This window comes from Sinocyclocheilus grahami, unplaced genomic scaffold, assembly GCF_001515645.1.
Source record: "Sinocyclocheilus grahami isolate Dianchi unplaced genomic scaffold, SAMN03320097.WGS_v1.1 scaffold682.1, whole genome shotgun sequence".
Lineage (NCBI taxonomy): Eukaryota > Metazoa > Chordata > Actinopteri > Cypriniformes > Cyprinidae > Sinocyclocheilus > Sinocyclocheilus grahami.
In genome coordinates, this window is record NW_015505861.1 from 212,831 (window position 1) to 238,358 (window position 25,528).

The following is a 25,528-nucleotide window of genomic DNA, read 5'->3' on the forward strand; positions in this document are numbered from 1 at the left end:
GTAAATATTGAAAGGATGGGGAAGAAAGGATGTGATGTTCAAAACATGGTAACTACAGTAATTATCAAAGTGGGAAGTGATGCCCTCTGGGGGCATTTGGTCAGGGGTGTTTTTACATCACAGACATATATTTTCCTTAAAATGTTCTTCCTAACTTCAGGCCTTATTGTCATGTCATATATAACTGTGATGTTCTATCTATGTGTAGTAAAATACTTGAAGACTGATTTATATATAGGCTTTATAGACAGATAAGTTGAGAGTGACTCTTGAAGGACCAGCACCACATCCTCTTGTACCACTGTTTGAAGAATTTATCTTCCAGAATCTGGCAGTAAGTTTTGGGAGTTCATTTCTAGTCCATCTCGAGATTTTATCTGTAGAAGATAACCTGCTTAATAATTATGCACACCTGAATATAAGGTGTGTTTCACTTCCAGCCTTCATGAACAATAATATATAGATAAGTGATTAAATACAAGATTAATAGTAGTTATTAAGATTTATGTTATTTGGAATTGGTAAAATGTGCTTGGAAAAAAAATATAATCAGAATATCAACTTGCATTATAATTATGCACTGTGTTTTTTTCTCTTCTGCTGTTGTGGTAATGCAAGAAATGTTGTGAATGGTTGACAAGGCAGCCAATCAGAATTTAGCAGCCTCGTCTCTGATTGGCTGGAATTACGGCACATTGTAACGCTGGGTTGTGTTGAGCAATCGAGCCGTTGGCATTTAGAGAGCACTGAGAGCGGGCATCAAGGGAGCAAGCTAGTGAAACGTTCCATGCGCAAAAAAGGTCTGCACACATCCAAAAAGTTATTTGAAATGCAAAATTTATTTTCGTGCGCTCTAAATACTTTTTTCTTTGCGAAACGAACATTTTCTCAAATCGCGCGTGTGCAAAATGCACTTTTGTGCGCTCAAAATATGATATTTCACGCGCAGAATTGTGGTAAAGATCTAAGCCTATACAGCTCTTCTTCTTAATGCATTTTGTCATAATCACGTAAGCAGGGGCGGACTGGGACAAAAATTCAGCCCTGGTGCTATAGCCACACCGGCCCACCCACGGACACACACATTCACTACTTACATTTGTGTACAGATGGTGAAATAATATAAGCAGTACCATATATGTAACAGATATTTAAACATTTAATGTATGTGTCTGGCAAACAGTGCATACTTTTTTTTACAGAGCACATGTTTATAACAAATTTACACATTCAGTAAAAACAAAAGAAAAAGAATCTGAGGATGTTGTAGAGTCTGTGTGCTGTCTGTTTATGCCATTTGTCTGCTGTTACTGTCATTCTCTACAGTATGTTGTTCTTTGTTGTCACTGTCTGTCTGTTGGGTTTTTCCTACCTCTACCATACTCCTCCCTGTCTCTGCTTGGCCTACTGTAGCATCCTTCCTCACAGCACTGGTGATGAAAGACCAGGGCTCTCTAGCTGTACTGATTCCAGCAACATCCTAGTTAATGAACACAGTATAGGACTTAAAAACAGCTAAATATTTTCTCACTGACTGCTCTCAACATTGGAATACACATGAATACAAACAAGTAATAATAGCAAAAAAGGGGATAGAATATATAGCAAATAAATAGTAGCAGCAGTAAATCCTTTTTGATATACAATTATTTGTGAATTAAAGTATGCTGAAGTGTTGCTAGTATGTGCTGCATGTGCATTTGTGTGTGAGTGTGATCTCTCTGTGTGTGTGTGTGTGTGTGTGTGTGTGTGTGAGAGAGTGACACAGGCACAGGTTCCAGCTATCCTGAGAGTTAATTAATAGTTCATTAGAGCCACATTGTTTAGAAACTGGCAGCATCTGTATCAGGGTGTCTCTCTCATTGTGTCTTCCTACCTCCATGCCACTTGACTCTGCAGTCCACCCTACCTAAGGATTAATTGCATACTGTAAACTTATGTAATGTATGCATGCTCAATGTTTTATTTTAATATATGACTATCTACATATTCAAGGTAAAGTTCACTACAAATGTCTATAGTACTATGGCCATTGCTGTTGGTTTCTGATGTGTTAGACTATATTGCAAGTAGCCTACATCAGTTTTTACCCTAAATCCCACTTTATCTGCTGATATTTCAGCCATGCAATTCAGTAACAGGCTCATTAACACTTAAGTTAACCAATTATCACGAAGCAATGACATTTTAAAATATACTGGGGTTCTACGCTAAGCATACAACTGTTTAATACAATGTAGGCTACTGTCAAAAACAAAACAAAACACGAGCTAACTAGCAGAAGTAGTGTGAAAATGACTTGTGCTCAGGGCTGCATTAACCATTGAAGCCCCGGGGCCCAGACAAGGAGGGGGCCCGTGCTTGGCTGTGGGGTAGATTGACTGGTCATCAGTAGCGCCGATTGCCAAAGCCCCGCCCCTCACCTATTAGCGCTATTATTTAGTGGAGCTTTTCCATATATTCCATGCATTACCTTTAGAGATTAAAACGTCACGTTTTAATTTGGTTTACCAATCAAATGCATTTACTCTATATTTTTTACTTTTGCTTATCGCTGCAATGTCTGCATTCACCTCTCTTCACTTCGTTCTGGCATAATCTGGCAATGGTCATGCAAAGAACAATCTTCGATAAGTAAAAATGTAAACTATTCTAAAAAGAATTTGAGAGAGAGGCTATTCTACAAAAAAAAAATGAGAAGAAAGGGTAAAAGGTAAAATTCCCAGCTATCAGGTTAAGTGACGTGACGTGGCCATGTATGGTGACCCATACTTGGAATTAGTGCTCTGCATTTAACCCATCCAAAGTGCACACACACAGCAGTGAACACACACACCGTGAACACACACCCGGAGCAGTGGGCAGCCATTTTTATGCTGCGGCGCCCGGGGAGCAGTTGGGGGTTCGGTGCCTTGCTCAAGGGCACCTCAGTCGTGGTATTGAAGGTGGGAGAGAGCACTGTACATTCACTCCCACCACCTACAATCCCTGCCGGTACGAGACTCGAACCCGCAACCTTTGGGTTACGAGTCCGACTCTCTAACCATTAGGCCACGACTTCCCCCTATTTTACTAAATAGGGCACATGGAAACAGAAAGTGGACCGGGCACATGGAGCAGATAAAATCACAGCGTCATCGTCCCCACAGATTTTAGGTTAGTTTGATTAACAAGTTAACAACTTGATGGATGTATATTGCTTTTTGTGTTTGAACAAATTATATTCGCTTATGGGTTAAACCGGTAGAAATAGCCTATATCAGTTTTGCGCGACATGATGTAGGTTAAGCATTTCATTTAAACGCATTATAAGCATTGTGGTTTAAAAACAAATGTAACTGTTCAGGGACATTAAGCAGTGGGGCAGAATTCATTTTGGCAAATGCGCGCATTAAGGCGGTTACGGCCTGATACGCGTGGCGCGTACCAGCTCGTACAGCGCCAGTCTAAACTTGAGTTATTATTCACGCCTTGTGCTTAAACGTTCAAATGCACAGGTATGTGTCAATGTCTCCTCGTCAACACAGTCATTTGTGTCTTAAATGAACGTTAATAGTTAAATATAAAGCATGTGTAGCAGTAGGCTATGAGATCATAATATGATGAGATTTTAAAGGATAGTTCACCCAAAAATGAAAATACTGTCATTTAATCAGCCTCAAGTTGTTCTGAACCTGTATGAATTTCGTTGTTCTCCTCAACATAAAAGAAGATATTTTGAAGAATGTTCATAACTAGAAAGTTTCTGGTCCCCATTGACTCCAGTAGTGTATTTTGTTTTTCATATATGGAAGTCATGGAGGCCCAGCAACTGCCTGATTATTGTTCCAAATATATACTTTTACATTCAACAGCAGAAGGAAACTCATGCAGGTTTAGAACAACAACAGACCTTTAATTTTTGGGTGAGCTATTTCCTCTAAAGCAGCCTAATTTAGCTGCTGTTAAAATTTATATCAATAATGTTAATCAAACATTAGAAAGGAAATCACTCACTGTCCTTGACCGAATCACATTTGTAAAATAAATAAGAATGAATTTAGACAGTGAAGACTATTCAGTTTATTTGTACATTTATTTTATACAATTCAGTACCACTGTTGTGAAGGAGACTGAATAATGAATATTTGCAGCCCCTCAGACAAACCACAGAGCGATTTTTTTTTTAAAGAGATTTACACATTAGTCCGTTTTATTCTAAGAGTATGTAAGATGGATTTAAAAAAATATTAATAGTAAACGGTCTACTTTTTCTGTGGTGATTTGCGTGTGTTTACACTGTGTGCTCCTGAGCGTGACCTAAAACATGGCGGAATCAAAACTTAGGCTAGTATTTTTTTTTTTTATTATTATTTTTTTAAATATTGAAATTGGTAACGAATTATGAAATTTCATTGCATCAAAATTTTGATAGGATAAAAATCCTATTTAAAGCTATATATAACAAAGTTGCAAAGATTTCAAAGAATCTGCTGTGTCTTCACTGGCTTGGTCTGCCTTCCCAAATGAATGTAAATGTCACTTATATCTTTGTAGATATTGACACTGCGAACATGATGGGATTTCAACCATCTTATGCGCTGCCTGGCCAAAAACTACAGTGAATCAGGCTTGACTATTAGTGGGCTACAGATAGCCGCTCTGACTACGAGCTAAATCATGTGAGTAGTTGTAATTCGTTACCTCCATCACAGATGCTTTTAACAGTTTCGAATTACAATTGCTCATACTTGAAATGTACACTAGCCTACTGTGGTGATCACTGTGCTTTATCGCCCTCCTAAAGCCCACCAAGACTTTTTTTTTTCTTTTTAAACAAATACAGAACAAAAGGATACATTCTAAAGAACAACCTATACACATAATAGACATACAGCAGTCACCAAATATAACTTATACTACATTCATGAGTATTCAGATTTTGATCAGATTCTGTCATACAAAGTTATGTTAAGGGTTACACATCTGACACAGTTTATGGATTAAGAGTCAGAATGATCTAAGGATCCCTTTTTTGGGGGGGAGGGTGCTTCAAACTCATATAAATGGCAAAACAGAGAGAGAGAGAGGGAAGGAAAAAAATTAATCTTTTCTTTTCTTTTCAACCACCTCCCCCAGTACGATGAGATTTTGGTAGATTGTTGTCTTAAGGAAAGGGTCAGCACTTCCATAATGTAGACATCATGTACAATTTCTTGCCATTCACATCCAGATGGGGGATCTTCCTTAAGCCATTTCCTTGTAATGGCCTTCTTACTGGTTGCAAATAATATATTAAAGAGGTATATATCCTTCTTTGTTATTTTTGAAGAGGACAGTCCAAGGTACATTGTTCTAAAGTCACACTCAAGATTCAATCCCATTATTGCATTTATCTCTCTATTCAAATCCTTTGAATCCAAGTTTTTTATTCATCTTTTTTTATATAAGTATCTACAAATATCTGTTCTATTGTTGATCCTGTATCTTCTGAATCTCTTATATTCTTATTAAAGTAATGTCTAACTTGAAGATAACGGAAAAAGTCTTGTTTATCTAAACTGTATTTATGGGAAAGTTGTTGGAAACTCTCTAGTCCACTCTCGGTAGAAATAAGACAGAAGGATGTTATACATTGTAAACTCCATTGCTTAAACCTTAGATCCAGTCTTGCTGGTTTAAACTGTAAGTCATGTTCCACCCATCTTAGTGTCCTTCCTTGTCTTTCAATTTTAGAATTCCTTAATTCTTTATACCAAATTTCCAATGGAATCTTTGTCTAACAGTTCATGTAACTGTGTCTGCTGCAAGTTTCTATCCCCTAGTAACGCTTGAAGGGGTAATTCAAGTTGTGACTGTTCAAAGTCTTTTCGCTTTGCATAATATTCATCGTTACACCAGCAAACCAAGTGTCTTAGCTGTGCTGCCTTATAGTAATCGTCTAATGATGGCAGACCTCTCCCACCACAAAGACTTTCTTAATGAATTTGCGAACTTTCTTGGGGAAATCATATCGAATTTTGATAAAGTGATAATTTTGGAAGATTTCAACATCCATGTGTGTTGTCCGTGAAACTCATCTGTAAATGAATTTATTAGCCTCGTTGACTCTTTCGATTGAATTCAGTAGGTGAAAGGCCCTACGCATTTATGGGGTCATACACTTGATCTTAAAGGGGTCATATGATGCGATTTCAATTTTTCCTTTCTCTTTGGAGCATAACAAGCTCTTGGTGCATAAAGAAAATCTGTAAAGTTGCAAAGACTAATGTCTCAAATCCAAAGAGATATTCTTTATAAAAGTTAAGAGTCAGCCACACCTACCTAAAACGGCTTGTTCTATGTTCTTTTTTCAGCAGTATGTGCAGAAGCACAGTATTATTGCATTCATGCTGAACAATTGCATCTTGGTTTTTACAAAGTAACCGTTTAATGGACATGATAAAGTTCCCAACTTTGTTGTATGAACCTATCAATGTGATGCAGTAAAAATGGTACATTTGTGATGTGTTTCAGCCATTGAGTCACACTGACCTCAAGATGTCATAAGCACAGTTGTACAACTTTTGCGATTTTTGCACTTCTTCCAAAAAAAAAACATTTCTTTTCATTATTGTATTAACATTAAATTCTAAATTAGGCCTATATTTAATTTAAACATGTATTTATAATGATCAGATGGCTTAACATTTGCTAGAAGAACTTATGCAATAAATGGTAAAAAAAAAAAAAAAAATCTGAGGAAATTTCAATGGAACCTACACAGTAAGAGAGAGAGAGAGAGAGAGAGAGAGAGAGAGAGAGTTATAGAGAGAGCAATATTGTTCATAGCTGATGCAGTGCCACCCTCTGCTGAGAATTGCCAATATTTGCAGTCATTTTCAATTAAAGCTAAGTAAAATAGTACATACAGTTAGGGTTACTCTACACACAAATTGGTGCCATTTGGGCAACAGAAATCTTTATTTATTTTTTTTCAAACATGTAATTTTTATTTATTTATTTTTGCTTTAAATTATTTACAAAATGATAAATGATTGTTTTTATAATTTAAAAAGACAACTATTAGGGAAACCATATTTTCCTGAGGCTTCATGTACCAAGGCTGCAACAGTCATATACATACTTAACATATCCCAAGAAGAAGTTGTTTTTTTGTTCAGTTTTTTCCTTGTCTTTTTTCTGTACATTGATCTTTATGATTGTATCCCATAAAAGAGCTAATGTGTTAATATAATAAATATTGATGGCTATAAGAGAACCTACTTCTGCTTGAACCAAGTGACCAAATATATACAATCTTTTGTTGTGTATATTCTCTAGCTGTATGTCAAGTGTGGTATAATTTGTGTTCAGCAGTATTGTTTAGTGCAGGCACTCAGTGAAATTGGTGAATTGTCAGACACCCAAAAAGGACCTGTTTAGCAAGAGTATCTGTCAATTAACAGCCCAATTGTTTAATGTTTTAAGAACAACAGTCTTTACGATTTCTACTACATATACAAAAAGCATGGCAAGACTTCATCAGCGAAGAAGAATAGTGGATGAAAACCAAAAGTGAATGCACTAAGAAGGATTGTGTCCAAACAGCACAAAAATACTGCAGCAAAAGTGACAGCAACCTGAATATTCACCCTGTTTCCACAAAAAATGACCACAGAGAGCTTCACAAAGTCAACATCCTGAGCATCAGATGATGCTCAGGCCTACAGCAAATCCAGGGCTAACCTGAGGAGGGGCATCATCTGAAGGCCAAATACTGCTACAAGCTAAAGGTAGAGGAACACTTTTCCAACTCTGACCCCCGACGCATGTGGCAGGGCATCCAGGTTATCAGTGACTACAAGCCAAGCAACTCCACTCCAACGGTCACAGACGTCTCTTTCCTTAACGAGCTGAATGACTTTTATGCTCGCTTCGACAGTGACAGCAAGGAAACGGCCACCAATATCACACTCTCAGCAGACCACCAACCCCTCAAACTCACCTCCACAGATGTTTACACCGCATTGAGCCGGATCAACGCACGCAAGGCTGCTGGCCCCAACGGCATTCCTGGACGTGTGCTTAGGGCATGTGCAGAGCAGCTCGCAGGGGTCTTCCTAGACATTTTCAACCTGTCCCTCACCCAAGCAACTGTGCCAACATGCTTTAAGTCCACAACCATTGTGCCAGTGCCGAAACACTCCTCCCCGACGTGCCTGAATGACTACCGCCCCGTAGCACTCACACCTATTGTTATGAAGTGCTTTGAGCGACTGGTCCTAGCTCACCTTAAGAACTACATCCCACCCACACTGGACCCACACCAATTTGCCTACTGTAGCAATAGGAGCACAGAGCATGCAGTATGCACAGTGCTGCACTCGGTACTCACACACTTGGACAATAACAAAACATATGTACGGATGTTATTTGTTGACTTCAGCTCAGCATTTAACACTGTCATTCCCTCCAAGCTGACCACTAAACTTGGAGACCTGGGCATTAACACCTCACTCTGCAACTGGATTATGGAATTTCTGACCAACAGGCCTCGGCTTGGTAGGTCAGGCCACACCTGCTCCACCACCATCACACTCAACACCGGCGTACCACAGGGCTGTGTGCTGAGCCCATTCCTCTACTACCTCTACACCCACGACTGCAGGCCTACGCATGGATCCAACTCCATCATCAAGTTTGCAGATGACACCACGGTGATTGGCCTCATCAGAGACAACGATGAGACTGCCTACAGGGAGGAGGTACAGCACCTGGCCGCATGGTGCGCTGACAACAACCTGCTCCTTAACACCAGTAAGAGCTTGCAGCATTCTAAAGGACTCCTTTCACCCTGACCGTAGACTCTTTAACCTCCTGCCCTCCGGGAGGCGCTTCAGGAGCCTCCGGACAAGGACAGCAGACTTAGGAACAGCTTTTTCCCTACAGCTGACTCCCCCCCCACACACCACACACACACTCCTCACCCCTACTCATCACTACATCTGGTTTACCAAAAAAAACTGTTACACTTGTTATTACTTGCACTACTGTCTGTACATCCAGAATACTGAATGATCCATTTGCACACTGGAATATTTTCTATGCACTTTTTTAAATGTCCATTGCACTTGTGTTTTGTACAGCTTAATGTATCGCTTACATATTCATTTGTAAATGATGTTCATATGTTACCTTACATGTGCAATGACAATAAAGTTGAATCTAATCTAATCTAATGTAATCCACAAAAGAGCTGTATTTAGTACCTTGTACCTTACATGTGTAATGAAAATAAAATTGAATCTAATCTAATCTAATCTAATCCACAAAAGAGCTGTATTTAGTAAAATTTTTATCAAAGGCACCAATGCTAAAATGCGTCACAATCAACCTGTCGCCTCTGGCTTGCTTAGTTGGGGACACTTCATTTCCAGCGTTATCGTTGACATAATTGCAAAGATATTATTTAAACTGAGCTGGATGTTGACATCACTGAATTCAATGATGAACTGTCTTTAACTGAAAAATGAGTGTTTACTATTGTCATTTTGCATTATTGACACTATTTTCCTAATTAATGCTGTTCAGTTGCTTTGTCACAATCTGTATTGTTAAAAGCGCTATATAAATAAAGGTGACTTGACTTGACTTGACAGTTGGGAGTACTAAGATGAATGTGAACTTCTATCCTGCATAACAGCTTAACCGAAAATGTAGGGACAGAAACTGCATATAAAAATTGGGAAATAGGGAAGAAACTAATAAAGTGAAAGTATATTTTATTTCCATAAAAAAAGACAGAATTTGATTTATTGGTCACACTTTAGTTTGGGGACCAATTCGCAATATTAACTAAATATGAACTACTACTTTTGCCTCAATAATCTCCTAATTTGCTGCTTATTTATAGTTAGTAAGGTAGTTGTTACATTTAGGTATGTGGTAGGATTAAGATATCTAAAATATGGTCATGCAGAATAAGGCATTAAAATGTGCCTTATTCTAATAAACAGCCAATATGCTAGTAATATGTGTGCTAATAAGCAATAAGTGTTATCAATGTATTTTAACTTTTATAAAATATTACTGTATATTTTATTTTATATATCACGTCAAAATATGTGGTTGGCTGATATTCAGAAGAAATCAATCAAATGTGACTAACTTCAGCATCCTGTTAATCAGTAGTAAGTCATGGAGACACATAGCTAGTTCAGTCATGAAACTCTAGCATCTGACAGGTCCTTTATGCAATCTGCTATAGTTATCTCAACATTTAAATAGTTTGATTCGGTGTTTTCTGTAATCATGTCTCGCAGCACACTGTTAGAAACCCTCTACCTCCCCCAGCTCCACCTGTCTAGATCTGCTATGGGCAAATTGATCTATTTTGTAAAACTTGACATTTGTACGGCAGCAGTATATCTGTGGATGTACTGGCAGTAACAATTATCTGTACTTGCTCTGTAGCAACAGCAGAGCAGCAAATCTATCTGCCAAGACCAAATACATTATCACTGTAGGACAGACAATCCCAAGTATTAACTTTTTTTGTCTCAGATATGTATTAAATAATACAAATAATTTTTAATAAATGTATTCTTTCTTTCTATCTTTTCCCAACTGACCTGGTCTTGTTGCAGTAAGAACTTACCCTGGGTCTTTTTTATTCGGTTCATTCTGGAGCTAGCTAAACCACCTGTCATGATCAACACATCAACACAAAATTTCATCCTTAAGGATTCTAGAGGTGCAGCAGTCAAAACCCAAACCCCCCTAACTGTTCCCAAAGGCCATCCAAGCTAAATGGCACATCTTTGATTAGCCGCTTGGATCTTAAATGATCCTGGGAGATTTAGCATATGTCGAAACAACTCATGTAGCATTTACAGGCAGATCATCCCGGGCTCATTCACTCAGCATTAGCTCTATTTAGCTTCTGAGTAAATGCTGAGTAAATACCGCACATGAATGAGGCCTCGCTGGCCATCTTATGCATCTGCTTCAACAGGCCTCTGGAGGCAAACTTGTCTGACAGTGATCCCCATGCACATGTGTGAGAAGCCGTGTTCGGTTACCAACTGTATTTTTAGCCCATTAACGGCCTCAATCCAACTCTGGGGAATGCCATAAGGGCACAAGGCTTTTCCTCCTTCTCCTCCCGTCCCAGTCACTCTCTCTCTCTCTCTCCTCTGAGAGGAGCTAACAGCTTCTCCTTCATTCTTCCTCAACGGATTGGAGCAATGAACGATAGTCCCTTGCAAGTGCTAACTTTGCCTACTTCTCCGTACCCCGACCAGAGGCCTGGAACCAATGGCCTGAAGAAGAAGACCCATGTTTTCCAGTCTATAAAGAACTACCTGCACAACTTTATTCAATGCATCTTCTCCTCCATCGACCTGCGGGACAGGCAGGGCTCCACCATGGTGGTGGGTGGAGATGGACGCTACTTCAATTCGACTGCCATTCAGGTCATAGTGCAGATGGCTGCTGCTAATGGGGTCAGTTGCGATTCTTACAGTATGTTTTCCTATGATGAACCACTACACTAAAAAAAAATTGGTGTAGAAACAATTTTCACTTAGAAAAGTCACGCATAGCATCACTACAGACACCTGTCATTCAAACGCATCATTACACCTGCACTGTATCTTTTGTGGTAAATTGTACTGTATTATCTTATATTTTGATGGCGAAAAATAGGGAAGAAGCTCTAATCACTTTCCAGTTCTAAATTTGCCACGAAAGATATTTATTCTTGACACAATTGTTAGAAACATATGTTTAGGGCACATTACAAGCAATTGGTGACACAGTCTTTAATAGATTTCTAATTTTGCCAATTAGATCTGGCACAGAGTTACTATTGTCGATCTGGTGAAGACTATTGCTGTTCTGCCATTTTTAGAGCAGATACATGAGTTATGCTCAACTTTGGCCTCCATTCTGGTATTAACTCCATTCGAAAGTCTCGATATACCTTGTTTTTAATGAAAGAGTTCATTATAACCTTCTATAATTTTCAGCTGAAATTTATGGAAACGCTTCATTTCAATAGTCCTCTTTATGCATTGCATTAACTTTGCAAATATGTCAACTATACTCTCATTAATTTTCAACAATATGTCTATAACTATCTCACATTATAGTGTATTAGTAGACTGTTAGGTTAGGGTTAAGATTACTAGAATAATTGACATGTACTTGCAGAGTTACTTATAGTTAGTAGAATGTGTGTTGGGGAACCATCAAAATAAAGTGTTAGCAGATATTAAGCAGACAATATACTAATACTCTAATGACATACAGTAGGTGCAAAGTTACAGTAGAGTCAGCAAAATGTCTAAAGTGGACTATCAAAATAAAGTGTTACAAAATTGCATTATCTACAATTATTTCTTAAAATGATGACCAGTTACATAAGATGTTTTATTTAAAGGGGTCATATGATGCTGCTAAAAAGAACATTATTTTGTGTATTTGGTGTAATGAAATGTGTTTATGCGATTTAAAGTAAAAAAAAAACATTATTTTCCACATACTGTATATTATTGTTTCTCCTCTATGCCCCGCCTTTTTGAAACGCGTCGATTTTTACAAAGCTTATCGGTCTGAAAAAGCGAGGTGTGTTGTGATTGGCCAGCTATCCAGTGCGTTGTGATTGGCCGAATACCTCAAGCGTGAGACAGAAATGTTACGCCCCTCACATACTATTGATGCCGTGTCCCAGCCGGAGCGACGAGACAAAAACATTCAAACCCATTACAAACGAGGCATTTGTTGCATCCAGTGGGGACATAATTACTGATTATAATGACTTATACTGTCTTTTTACGCGTTGCATCATATGACCCCTTTAAAGTGGACTGATGAATTTCTTAGGTGGGTCGTGTTGTGATCGGTCAGAAAGGCATCATGTCGACACCGGCTGTGTCGTGTGTGATCAGGAAGATCAAAGCTATTGGTGGCATTATTCTTACAGCCAGCCACAACCCCGGAGGACCTGACGGAGACTTCGGCATCAAATTCAATACTGCCAATGGAGGTAAAATGGCTTACATGTGATTATAAAGATGAAGGAACGTTGTCCATGTAATACTTCACCCAAAAATCAATGAAAGATACATGTATGTATATAAATTAAGCATATGTTATGATCATAAAGAGTTATATCCTAGTGACTTTGTGTTCATGGCAGTTTAGCTCGATTCCACTCAAATTCCTATTACTATTCTATTATACTATATGACATTTTACTTTAGAGTTGATTTGTATATCTCTGTATGGTTTGATTTTCATTAGATTCTCATTACTGTAATACAGTACATTTGATTTAATGCATTTTTAACCAAAAGTAAAATAATATTATTACGGCATTAAAAAGCCCATATTGATTAACTACTAAATTTCAACCACAGTATATTTTAGATTTTACTATATTTATAATACATTTACAATATATATATATATATATATATATATATATATATATATATATATATATATATATATATATATATGAACAACTTGTTGCATCTTTCCCAAAAAGACTCATGGCTGTATTCGATCAAAAGGGTGCTTCTACTAAATACTGAGCAAAGGGTCTGAATACTTAGGACCATGTGATATTTCAGTTTTTCTTTTTTAATAAATCTGCAAAAATGTCAACAATTCTGTGTTTTTCTGTCAATATGGGGTGCTGTGTGTACATTAATGAGGAAAAAAATAACTTAAATGATTTTAGCAAATGGCTGCAATATAACAAAGAGTGAAAAATTTAAGGGGGTCTGAATACTTTCCGTACCCACTGTATATATATATATATACAGACAGACATTATCATTCAAAAGTTTGGAGTCAGTAAGTTTTTTTTAAAACAAAGATTTTTTAACAAACATTTATTAAGCAATAATGTAATCAATTTAATACATTGATTTCAAATAAATGCTGTTCTTTTGAACTTTCTAAAATCCTGGGGGAAAAATGAAAATGATTTCAACAAAGACAGCCCAATGTTTTCAACATTGATAATACCGTAATAAGAAAGCTTTTTAAGCACCAAATCAACATATTACAATGATTTCTGAAGGATACTGAAGACTGGAGTTATGATGCTGAAAATTCAGCTTTGACATCATAAAAATAGAAAATAGTTATGCTAAATTGTAATCATTTTTAACTCAAAATTATAGTTTTTCCGTATTTTCAATTTTTTTTTTATTATAGTGTGCATGTGTGTGTGTGTGTGTATACAATACACATAATTTAAAATAAATACATGCAATGTTTGGTTTTACTGTAATAAATATATGGAATGAAATGTGCTCAATTTACATGAAGGCACTATGCAAAAAAATGAATAAATAAATAATTACGTCATAATAAATATAAATGTAATGATGTAAGCTTCATTTGCTTCAAGCAAATTATTTATTTATTTAATTTTGGGGTCAAATTTAAACCCTCTTGACAGATCAAATAACATAAGGTAGACCCCAGGCTTACAACATCTACTTTAATGATGCTTTTTGTTTGAGTTATTGATAATTCCTCCATACAGGTCCAGCACCAGAGGCTGTCACAAATCAAATCTTCCAATTGAGCAGAACCATAGAGGAGTTTGCCATCTGTCCTGAACTCAGAGTCGATCTGGGGACTATCGGCAAGCAGTCCTTCGACCTGGAGAACAAATTTAAACCTTTTACAGGTGAAAACATTTGCAATGTCTGAGCTGTGATTCAAAAGAATGGCATCTTTTAATGAGAAATGAATAGAATGGATGCATGTCCTGTCGATATTCTGTCATGCAGTGGAAATTGTGGATCCAGTTGAATCCTATGCCAACTCACTGAGGAATATCTTCGATTTCGCTGTTCTAAAGGAGCTTCTGTCAGCAGACAACCACATACAAATCCGTTTAGATGCCATGCATGGAGGTGAGGAACCATATTTATTTCCACTGATATAGAAGCAGACTGATATAGCCATTGAGTTACCTCCATAGCCAAAGTTTCACCAAGTCCATTTCCCATTTTGAAAAGAGCATTTAGAGTAGCAGCTGCATCGACTTAATGGAATGAGATGCTTCCATGTGTGCCAGTTGGATAGGGATGAGTTTAGGCTTGTGTTGCTGCCCGCTTCTGTGTGAGATTGAGTTTCCATATATGTGCAGTGATCTGAATGATTAAGACCAGCTATCTGACATAACACTAGCACGGCTCTCAGCTTTCAAGGAGTAACACCATCCCACATTGATGAGCCCCTTGAAATTAAAGGAATCTTCTGCATTCATGCATGTTATTTGAGTTGTGACGTTGATTAGGTGGATTAACTGCTGTGCTTACAAATGTAGGTTGTGGGTAGAGTTTGCTTCTTTGAAGGGATGCTTGCACTAATACAAAAGATTTAGGTTTACATGGTTGTTAAAGGTACAGTTCATCCAACAATTAAAATTCTGTCATCACTTGTCTTCATTTATATGTTTTGAAATCTCTCTCTCTCTTTGTTCAATTAAATGTTTAAAATGTTTTCACCCCAACACTTGGGGTGTTATGTGCTGCAAAATGCACTGATGTTTATGGCTAACTAAAATATAATTTTAATGTAATTTCTGTTTAAACATGCATTTAAATATATTATTATAATTACTTATATACAGTACTACTAATATTTTAAATTAAATATTTAAATATAATTTTTAATGGTGTAGTAGTACAAATTTAGTTTGTTTAAAAATATTAACTTTAAATGTATTTTTATAAGTATAGTTTTAAGTATAGTTAAAAATATATGTAATTTACTCAGGGTTATGTCTGTTGGGGCAGTGTGAACATGACAGTTGTTTTTCATAAAATTCGAAATTCTTCAGCTGCTTTGCTAGTGTTTGTCGGTGCGGTGTGAATTGGCCTTATGGTAATGGCTGGAATGTGATGGATTCTGTACAGTTTAACCTTTTTAACTGAAACCAGAACATTTCTTCAATGGAATTTGTGCAGTCCAGTATTTCTTACCTATGTCTGCAGAATTTATAATTTAGAGTCTTATAGAAATTGGCTTAGTTTATTCAAACGGAATCTATGAAAATGGTCTAATAGATAATGGAAGGATAGCTCTCAATATAAATCATCATCCAGTTTGGGGCCAGATTTACTAAACAGGGCATATTAGCATGAGATCACAATTCCATAAAAGTGCCGATAGGAGTATAAAGTTCTGTGTGTGATCTACTGACACAAATTAAAGAACACAGACGCATCCAGATCATTTCCATAATGACCAATGCAATCTACCAAGAGCAGAGAAAATTAGCAACTATCACAGCCATTTCAAGCACAAGAATGGGTTAAGACATGATTTTTTGGGGGCGTTAAATTATGGTGCAAATCTTGGTAAATCACCTTACATGATTTATTTAAATACTCTCCTCCCATAAATTTTGTGTCTGAAAGGGAAACTCCTACAAATGCATATGCAATAAGGTCCATCGCAAAAATAACTGCATAGCCATGCCTTTTTATCACTAAAAGTCTATCCTGACAGTAGTTCTTGGTCTTCTATCTCATTAAAAGTGCTGTATGTATTTTTTTGACTGTGCTAAAAAATAAAAAGTGTATGCAGATACTGTATTTAGGAAACATGGTAAGTTTACATACTTGTTTCTCCAAAAAAACAACACTACAACCAATTATTCTACTTTGAAATGTGCGCTCTGTGTCGCAATGTCTGTATTTGTCGACACCCCGGGTTGCCAGTTGACGGGAAACACAGCATATTGCAACCCAGCAAAGGTCAGAGATCGCAGATTTTGCTCGACCTAAAAAGCTTCAGCATCCATCTTAAAAGTTCTATGAGCAAAGGCATATTAAAAAGTGGATAAATCAACTCTACAACTTACAGTGTAAGGCTTGTTGCCTTCCGTTGTCAGTTGCGTTCGTTCCTGTTGCGTGTCCTCAATCTGGCAACCCGCGTGAGCGTCCAGTCTTAGGAGGAGGTGGCAGGAGAAACAACTCTCTCCAATATTTTGAATTTGGACTGCAGTGTCCATCTCTCGCTAGCTGTCAATATTACATACTGCACATTTAAAAGCACTGACTCTTTGAACTCTTGTTGATGAACCTCCATTGGTTGTACAGTGACTGGGCCGTATGTGAAGAAGATCCTGTGTGAGGAGCTGGGCTCCCCTGCAAATTCAGCCATTAACTGCGTACCTCTGGAGAACTTTGGAGGTCGCCACCCAGACCCCAACTTGATCTATGCCTCTGAGCTTGCTGAGACGATGAAGAGCGGACAGTATGACTTCGGCGCTGCTTTTGATGGTGACGGAGTAGGTGTTGAGACATTGAGATCAGTGTTGCTGTACGACCTTTGACCCAAGCAGAAGTGCTCAAGTGACAGTCAGCATAACATTTTCTTGATCCTGGCCTTACTCTCTCTCTTTCTAGGACCGTAATATGATCCTCGGGAAGCACGGCTTCTTTGTAAACCCCTCCGACTCAGTTGCTGTCCTTGCTGCAAACATCTTCTGCATTCCTTACTTCCAGCACACAGGAGTAAGAGGCTTTGCTAGGAGTATGCCCACCAGTGCAGCTTTGGACATGTGAATATTACTCCTAAATGTTTCACACTATTAAAGATGTACACTTGACAGGACCAGCTGCATTTCCACTCACGCTTCTGTTTTATTCAGGGTGGCCAGAGCCACCAAGATCCAGCTATATGAGACCCCAACCGGATGGAGGTTTTTTGGGAGCTTGATGGACGCAGGTCGTCTCTCATTGTGTGGGGAGGAAAGTTTTGGCACAGGTAATGAATGTACGACGCATAAAATAGTGTAACCATACATCCTCTTTTTCATCGGGATTGCTACAATGTCCAGGTTTTGGCTTCCGTCCTGTTTTCCTATTGTTCTCAAACTTGCTGAAGGTAATGACTGAAAAGTAGTTCGACAAATATGTGCAGGCATTGTACATAAACTACCAGTTGTGGTGTGCGAGAAGGTGGGATCTACAGAGAACAATCAAACCAATGCAAATATGTGTATATATATATAATGTATGAGGATTGCCGAGAGCATGTCAGTAGGAAAACAAAGCCAAAACCCAGAGGTTTTAGGCAATTTAGAACTCCTGGCCAGGACTTGTCCTGGAAAAAGAGGATGTATAGTCACTCTACATATAAAGACAAAAATATATTCATTTAAAAATATATATATATAAGTCATGACCTATCGGCTCATTTCAATCACATTGCATTCTGCAGAAATTACAGTGATGGAAATGACATTTAAAAAAAAGCCTTGCTATGCACTCTTATGAGTAAAGATTCGTTATTGGCATCTGCAGCTCCATGAAGATCTTTTAACATCCATGGAACTTTTCCATTTCACAAAATGTTCTTTATAGAAGAAAATGGTTCTTCAGATTATTAAAATTGTCTTCTCACTTGGACAAAAATTGTTATTTTAAGAGCTGTTCACTGAAAGGTTCTTTATTGACAAAAAATGGTTCTTCAGTAGCATCGCTGAAAAGAACCCCTTTTGGAACCTTAATTTTTTAGACTGTATAAGGCTAATTTAAATAGGTAGCATAAGTAGCATTTTCACATTACAGCTTGATTAAAAATGACACACTAAAATTATTCTACTCAAATTATATTTACCTGGGTTTTTCCTCTGTTTGTTTTCTTTCATTCTTTTCTTATAATCTCATTCTCATCACTAAAACCATTGTCTCCATGGTCAAATAAATAAATGAATAAAAATTAACTAAACAAAAAAATTATTAGAGGTTTTTTTGGACATAACCGAGGGACAGTTTAAATTTGTGTTAAACATATGAAATTAAACAAAAATCAATAATAAACATTTAAATTATGACTAATTTCTTATGGATACTTTAAAAATGTTATGTTTCATATACGCAGTGCTGGGTAGTAACTGATTACATGTAATCTGAATTAAATAATCACCTTCAAAAAATGAAGTACTTGTAATTACATTATACTGTATTACATTTTAAAATACTCGTATAACAGTTACTTTTTATTGATTACATATTATTAAACATTTTCAATAAATAATTTAATTTTAAAATATTATACATCAATACATCATATTTATATGATGGAATTTGATATTTTAAGACTGTAAGTCTCGGTCTAAGATGAGGATAAATCACTAAATTCTACATTGCATTTTGAGCATACAATACAGGGTAACACTTTATTTCGATAGTCCACTTTAGACATTCTATTAACAGTAAGTAACTTTGCAACTACATGTCAACTAGCAGTTAGTAGAGTATTAGTAGACTGTCTGCTTAATATCTTCTAACACTTTCTTTGTCAACTTATTCTGCTAACCCTAAGCCTACCCTAAGTCTACTCTGAGAGCTAGTAGACATGTAGTTGCAAATTAATGAGAATTATTTGACATGTAGTTACAAAGTTACTTATAGTTAGTAGAATGTCTAAAGTGGACAATCGAAATAAAGTGTAACCCAATACAGTTTTAATGTGACTTTCATTCAACAAAATCTTATTATTTTTAATCCTTGGGACATAAAAGTGACCACAGTTGAAGAAACACCCACAACAGATTGTGCAAGATACACTTTTAAAAAATAAAGGCTTTTTATCGGCATTGATGGTTCCATTAAGAACCTTTAACATCCATGGAACCTTTCTATTGGATAATAGGTTCTTATTAACAGAAAAAGTTATTTCAAAAGGTTTCAAAAGAGGTTTTTCATAGCAATGCCATAGAAGAACCTTTTTGGGATCCCCAAAGAATCTTTCAGTGAACAGTTAAAACTGTTTTTTTATTATTATTTGCTCTGCTCTCCGTAGGTTCAGATTATATACGGGAGAAAGATGGGCTGTGGGCAGCGCTAGCATGGCTGTCCATCCTAGCGGTGAGGAGGCAAAGTGTAGAAGACATTATGACAGACCACTGGAGAACCTACGGAAGGAACTACTACACCAGGTGCACTATCAGTAAAAGATGCCTTCTACATATGCAGTCTAGTCAGACATTTGTTTGTAGATTGATGGCATATTTTTACATGACAGATTTGACTATGAGGAAGTGGGTTTAGATGCAGCTGTGGAGATGATGTTGGATCTGGAGCTGATGATTTCAGACAGGGCATTCAATGGGCAAGTGTTTACTGTGGGGGAAAAGAAATACCAAGTGGAGGCGGCAGACAATTTTGAGTACAGTGACCCTGTGGATGGAACCATTTCAAGAAATCAGGTAATAGTGGATTCTCTTTGTTGAGCAGGCATTTGTCACAGGCATACTGTTATTACTCTAATAAATTGTATAAAACGACTACATTAATATTAAGAACATGTAAACATTCCCTGTAGGGTTTGCGGATCATTTTTAAAGGAGGTTCTCGCATCATCTTTCGTCTCAGTGGGACTGAGAGTTACGGAGCCACAGTTCGTCTGTATATCGACAGTTACGAGAAAGATATAAACAAGCTCTTTCAGGACCCACAGGTAAATTATGACTTATTTCTTATAGAACTTTAAACTTCTAAAATGTTATGTTTCATACGCAGTGCTGGATAGTAACTGATTACATGTAATCTGGATTACATAATCAGATTCCAAAAATGTACTTGTAATTAGATTTAAAATACTCGTAATCAGACTACAGTTACTTTTTTTACTGTTTACATGATATTATTGATTACATATTATTCACAATAGCAAATAAATGATTCATAATATTATTTTTTTAGTTCTTTTTCAGAACTTTTCCCCAACATTTCAACACTGCATCAACCACTGATGAACACATTACTTTTTATTTGAACTATAAATCAGTGGGTTATTTAACCATGTTTTACTATGTCTTAAGAAGGCTTTTGTCTTTCAAACACATTAAAATGCACAAATTCACGTTCTTATTTACATGTAATGCAGGGATTGCCAAAATCTTTTGTCAACTAACCCTCTTTCATCTAATAAATTTAATTGAAGTATTCCCTGAGATTTTAAGGTAGTAAGTTAGTAATTAACACATTTGCATGTTCACTGTTCTCTGACTGGTCACATGTCATGCAAGTTACACAAATTAATATTTCATATTTTTAGTAAGTGTTTTATTTGTATTGTTGTTATTTATGTTACATTTTTATGATGTAATTAGCCTAATTATTAGATTAACATTAAACTCAAGAATTCCCTGCAGTTCCTTAACAAAACCCAGTTTGGGAAAACTTAACGTTTAATGCACTTCATGTTGTTAATTACAACGAGTGCAATATATTTTGTTTCTCTTAGCATTTTTATATCAATATGGTCATATACACGATTATCCTAATTTAATCAATATTATAAACGAGTTAGGCCTAAAGTAATAAATAATTACTCAAAAATTAGCCTGATTATATTACTTAAAATGTGTAATGTAGTGGATTAATTTTTGTAATGTAAATTTTAGAATCAGTAACGGACAACCCAGCACTGTTCATATCTTACCCACTGATCTATAATAGAGAACATATATATATATATATATATATATATATATATATATGACTATATATATATATATATATGATAAAACGAGCAAAAATGTTTGGAGTAATACGTTTTTAGTTTTGTTTTGTGTCACAGGTGGTGCTGGCGGAGCTCGTCACCATTGCCCTGCAGCTTTCAAAGATACATGAAAGAACCGGGAGAAAAGGCCCTACTGTTATTACATGATTAGATTAAATGTCATATTTACATTTTCTTTTCTTTTTTTTGACTAAACATTGCTTTCAGCGAAAAGTATAATTGCAGCATTTTCTCACATTATCAGAAAAATACGTTTAGCTTATCAATATTAATTACGTCACTTGACGTCCAGGAAGGTTACTGAGCAAGGTGCCCATGACTCAATTAATATTCATGAGCCAACCACTGATGAAAGTTGTATTCCTGAATGCGCTGCCCAACAACCAACCACAGGCACTCAGAAACAAACAGAGGTGGACAGTAACTAAGTACATTTACTTGAGTATTATTTTTTCTGGAAACTTATGACTTTAACTTCACTACATTTGAAAGACAAATGTTGTACTTTTCACTCCACTACATTTCTATCAAGATCCTCGAAGTAGAAAGTCGTTATTATGTAGCAGCTTTGAAAGTCAGTGGGTGATTTTTGTCTTCTCTAAAACGTGACTTTCTTTTATTCAGACAGTTTATCAGTAATCACGATCATGAAGTGATTTCCCAGCATTTTTTGAGCATTGACCAGTTCCAAATGTGATATTTATTTACAACAATTCAATAATAAGAAGTTAATATTGTGGTATATATTAGACACAATATTGTCTGATTTTGCTAAATTGTGTAAGTGAAAATATTACCTATAAAGCCACAGAAGAACTGCTGTGCGTCTCCTAATAAAACACAATAGGTGTTGGACTTGAAGCAGCACTGCACAGACCGTTCTGTGTGTGACATCAAAGTACAGCGAGAGCAATTAGACAGCATTTTAAAAATTTTTGTTTTGATGTCAAATAAGTCTCTCTGTTTTGCATTTTTGTTAAAGCAGTGTTGCTGTTGTAAAGTTATACAGCTACAGTTGTGTTGCTGGGTTTTAAAGCAGGTTTGATTTTTCTTTCTTTTTTATCACTCTGTATTTACAGGATTTCATTGTCCACTCTGTTCAAATGTGGATGAATGTCTACACATAGATGTGTGCACACACTGTTAGAGCTGTGTGAGATCACTACCGTCCTGCTTTTGTGCGGGTGGGTAGGGGTTAAATTTTTTTTTTTTGTTTTGGTTTTTTTCCCCCATAGGTTTTTAACATTCTACAAGCTCTTTATTCCAAAGATACTACAAGCTAGTCAGTGTATTCAGTAGGTTTAATGTATTGTAAGTTGCTTCAGAAGTATTGCAAGTATTACATACAACAATAAAACAGTGCATTGACATAAAAAAGGAAATTTACTTTTGGTACTTAAGTACTTTTAAAAGTAAGTACTTCTGCACTTTTACTTAAGTAAAAATCTGTCTTTACAACTTTTACTTGTAATGGAGTAATATTTGACCAGCAGTATCTGTACTTTCACTCAAGTAATGGAGTTGAGTACTTTGTCCGCCTCTGTAAACAAACTCTGATAATACCCTGGTTGAAATGAGACACAGCTGTTACCGACAGGTAACTGCTGATAACAGAATAAGTTAAGGAATATGGTCTTTTTTTTATAAAACAGTCAAATGTGCCAGCACTGATTGAGTGCAAATGATTAATTCATTACGAGGTTTGACGTAAAATCCTTAAAAGGACTTGAGTAAACTTGCTTAAAGGGGTCCTATTATGCTTTTTCACTTTTTGAATTTTAGTTAGTCTGTAATGTTGCTGTTTGAGCATAAAAAAGATCTGCGAAGTTGCAAAGCTCAAAGTCCAATTCAAAAGGAGATATTTTATTTAACAGAAATCACTTTTCAAAAACTACAACGAACGACTCGTTTGGACTACAATGCCTATTTTCCGGGAATTGTGATATCACAAATATCGACGAATGGGACGAGACCTGGTTGAGCCGCACTAGAGAAGGTAACAAGTGTTATCACTATGTCGGAGACATGCTAGCTTTCCCAAGGCAGGCAAACTTAGAGTGGCTACAATCATCCGGGTTTAAATCACGCTCAAATTGATTTGATTTTGACGCAATATTTAACCGACTGTCTTCAGAAAGTTGGATGTCATTTTCATTTAATCTTGCATGTAATGTTTGATAAAGCAGTGTTTTTTTGAGCGGAGCGCTGCTTTGTGTACAGCCATTACCGTGGAAACCTTGATCTCTGCCACTCCAACAGCACCTCCTGCTGGCAGAGAATGAGTTTGCATATATATGCCGCCTGGGAAACACTGGACTATGGTATAAATAAATTAAACTGTATAGCAGTTTCACTGCAATTCATGTTATAATGTTAGAATTAAATAACAATAAAAATAATACATATGCACTTATCTGTACATAGTAAATGCAGTTATTTTTAAGCGGTTGTTGACATCCTATCTAAAACGTGATTTAGCCCAAAAAAAAACAATAACGTTACCACTGTAATATGTCTTGCAATATCCGTGCGTGCAAAGATGGTATAAATAAATTCAACTGTATAACAGTTTCACTGCAATTCATGTTATAATGTTAGAATAAAATAACAATAAAAATAATACATATACGCACTTTTCTGTACATAGTAAATGCAGTTATTTTTAAGCGGTTGTTGACATCCTATCTAAAACGTGATTTAGCCACAAAAAAAAAAACAATAACGTTACCACTCTAATATGTCTTGCAATATCCGTGCGTGCAAAGTTTCGTCGCGATCCTCTTGTTCAATATTCTCTGGTTCTGAATCCGGCTCAAATTGATATGGTAATATTGACGCCATCCTTAACTAAACCGGAGCAGACGGAACTTGCTGCTTTGGCAAGGGGCGGGGCAGTACTGAAAGACCTGTCTAAGCTGTTCGCCAATCACAACACGCTGAAACAGCTAACCAATCACATCACATTTCGTTTTTCGGAAGGCGGGCCTTCATCAAACCCGGAACTAATCGAGCCGTTTGTGCCAGGATGAAGAGAAAGGTATTGTAATTATGTAAAAAAAAAAATATATGTTTTTCGAACCACCAAGCATGAGAGCATGTTCTAGTACACCCCCAAAACAAAATCAAGACTTTGTAAAAGAGCATAATAGGACCCCTTTAAATTAGACCTTGCCTTGATATTGTTATATACATTTGATACTGTATGAATTTCTGTCTGTGTAAATGATATTCTGCAGTTGTCTGTCTGTCTCTTTTGTTTTATGCAGTAGATTCAGTAAATTCTGAATAAATATTTTCTCGGTTATTCGGAGAAGAGAGAGTTATATATTCCTAATACAGGCATTGGGACAACAGCTGGTATATTTCATGTTTTTTTTAAATAACCTAAACTGCAAAATGTGCCTTTAAATGGAAAGAACATTCAAATAACGTAACCTAAAATCTTCCTATAAGTCTTTAAACCAGTGTAGATAAAAGTAAATAAAGAAACTGGTTATTACTAGCAAAAGTCTGAACTTCTATATAAGTACATTGTAAACAATTATTTGTATTACTGATATAATTTTATTATTGCAGTACTTGCAAAAGTCTGAATTTCAAAAAAAAAAAAAGTAAATTTTATATTATTATTTGTATCAGTGATATATATATGTGTGTGTGTACACTGAACAAAATTATAAACGCAACACTTGTTTTTGCCCCCATTTTTCATGAGCTGAACTCAAAGATCTAAGACTTTTTCTATGTACACAAAAGGCCTATTTCTCTCAAATATTTTATCATTTTGATTTAAATAAATTAGAAATTGACAAGAGGTCTAAATAAAAAAAAATCTAATTTTGTCACAATTATGGCTGTTGATTTCATAACTGTTATTTATTTATAATTATGACTTTGTATCTCATAAGTTTTACTTTTTGTTTTATAATGATGACTTTTTTCATAATTATGATTTACCAAAGCATGATTCTTATACAGTATGGCAAAAATGGGC

At 36.3% G+C, this 25,528-nt stretch overlaps 1 protein-coding gene across 1 annotated transcript; it reads left to right on the forward strand.

Annotated features, from left to right (window-relative positions):
- The first annotated feature begins 11,112 nt into the window (after positions 1-11,112).
- Positions 11,113-21,957, forward strand: LOC107559363 (phosphoglucomutase-1-like). The gene is made up of 11 exons (XM_016243147.1): positions 11,113-11,465; positions 12,847-13,009; positions 14,525-14,671; positions 14,775-14,900; positions 17,097-17,287; positions 17,406-17,560; positions 17,651-17,766; positions 19,810-19,945; positions 20,032-20,215; positions 20,332-20,466; positions 21,592-21,957. Exons 1-11 carry the CDS (start codon positions 11,208-11,210, stop codon positions 21,679-21,681), a joined length of 1,701 nt encoding a protein of 566 aa, XP_016098633.1. The 5' UTR covers positions 11,113-11,207; the 3' UTR covers positions 21,682-21,957.
- The last annotated feature ends 3,571 nt before the right edge of the window (positions 21,958-25,528 follow it).

Excerpts from the sequence above, each read along its gene's own strand:
- LOC107559363 (XM_016243147.1), top strand. The coding sequence starts at position 11,208 with ATGAACGATAGTCCCTTGCAAGTGCTAACTTTGCCTACTTCTCCGTAC. Across the intron at positions 14,901-17,096 it reads TTTAGATGCCATGCATGGAG|TGACTGGGCCGTATGTGAAG; the intron begins GTGAGGAACCAT and ends TTGGTTGTACAG. Across the intron at positions 20,467-21,591 it reads AGCTCTTTCAGGACCCACAG|GTGGTGCTGGCGGAGCTCGT; the intron begins GTAAATTATGAC and ends TTTGTGTCACAG.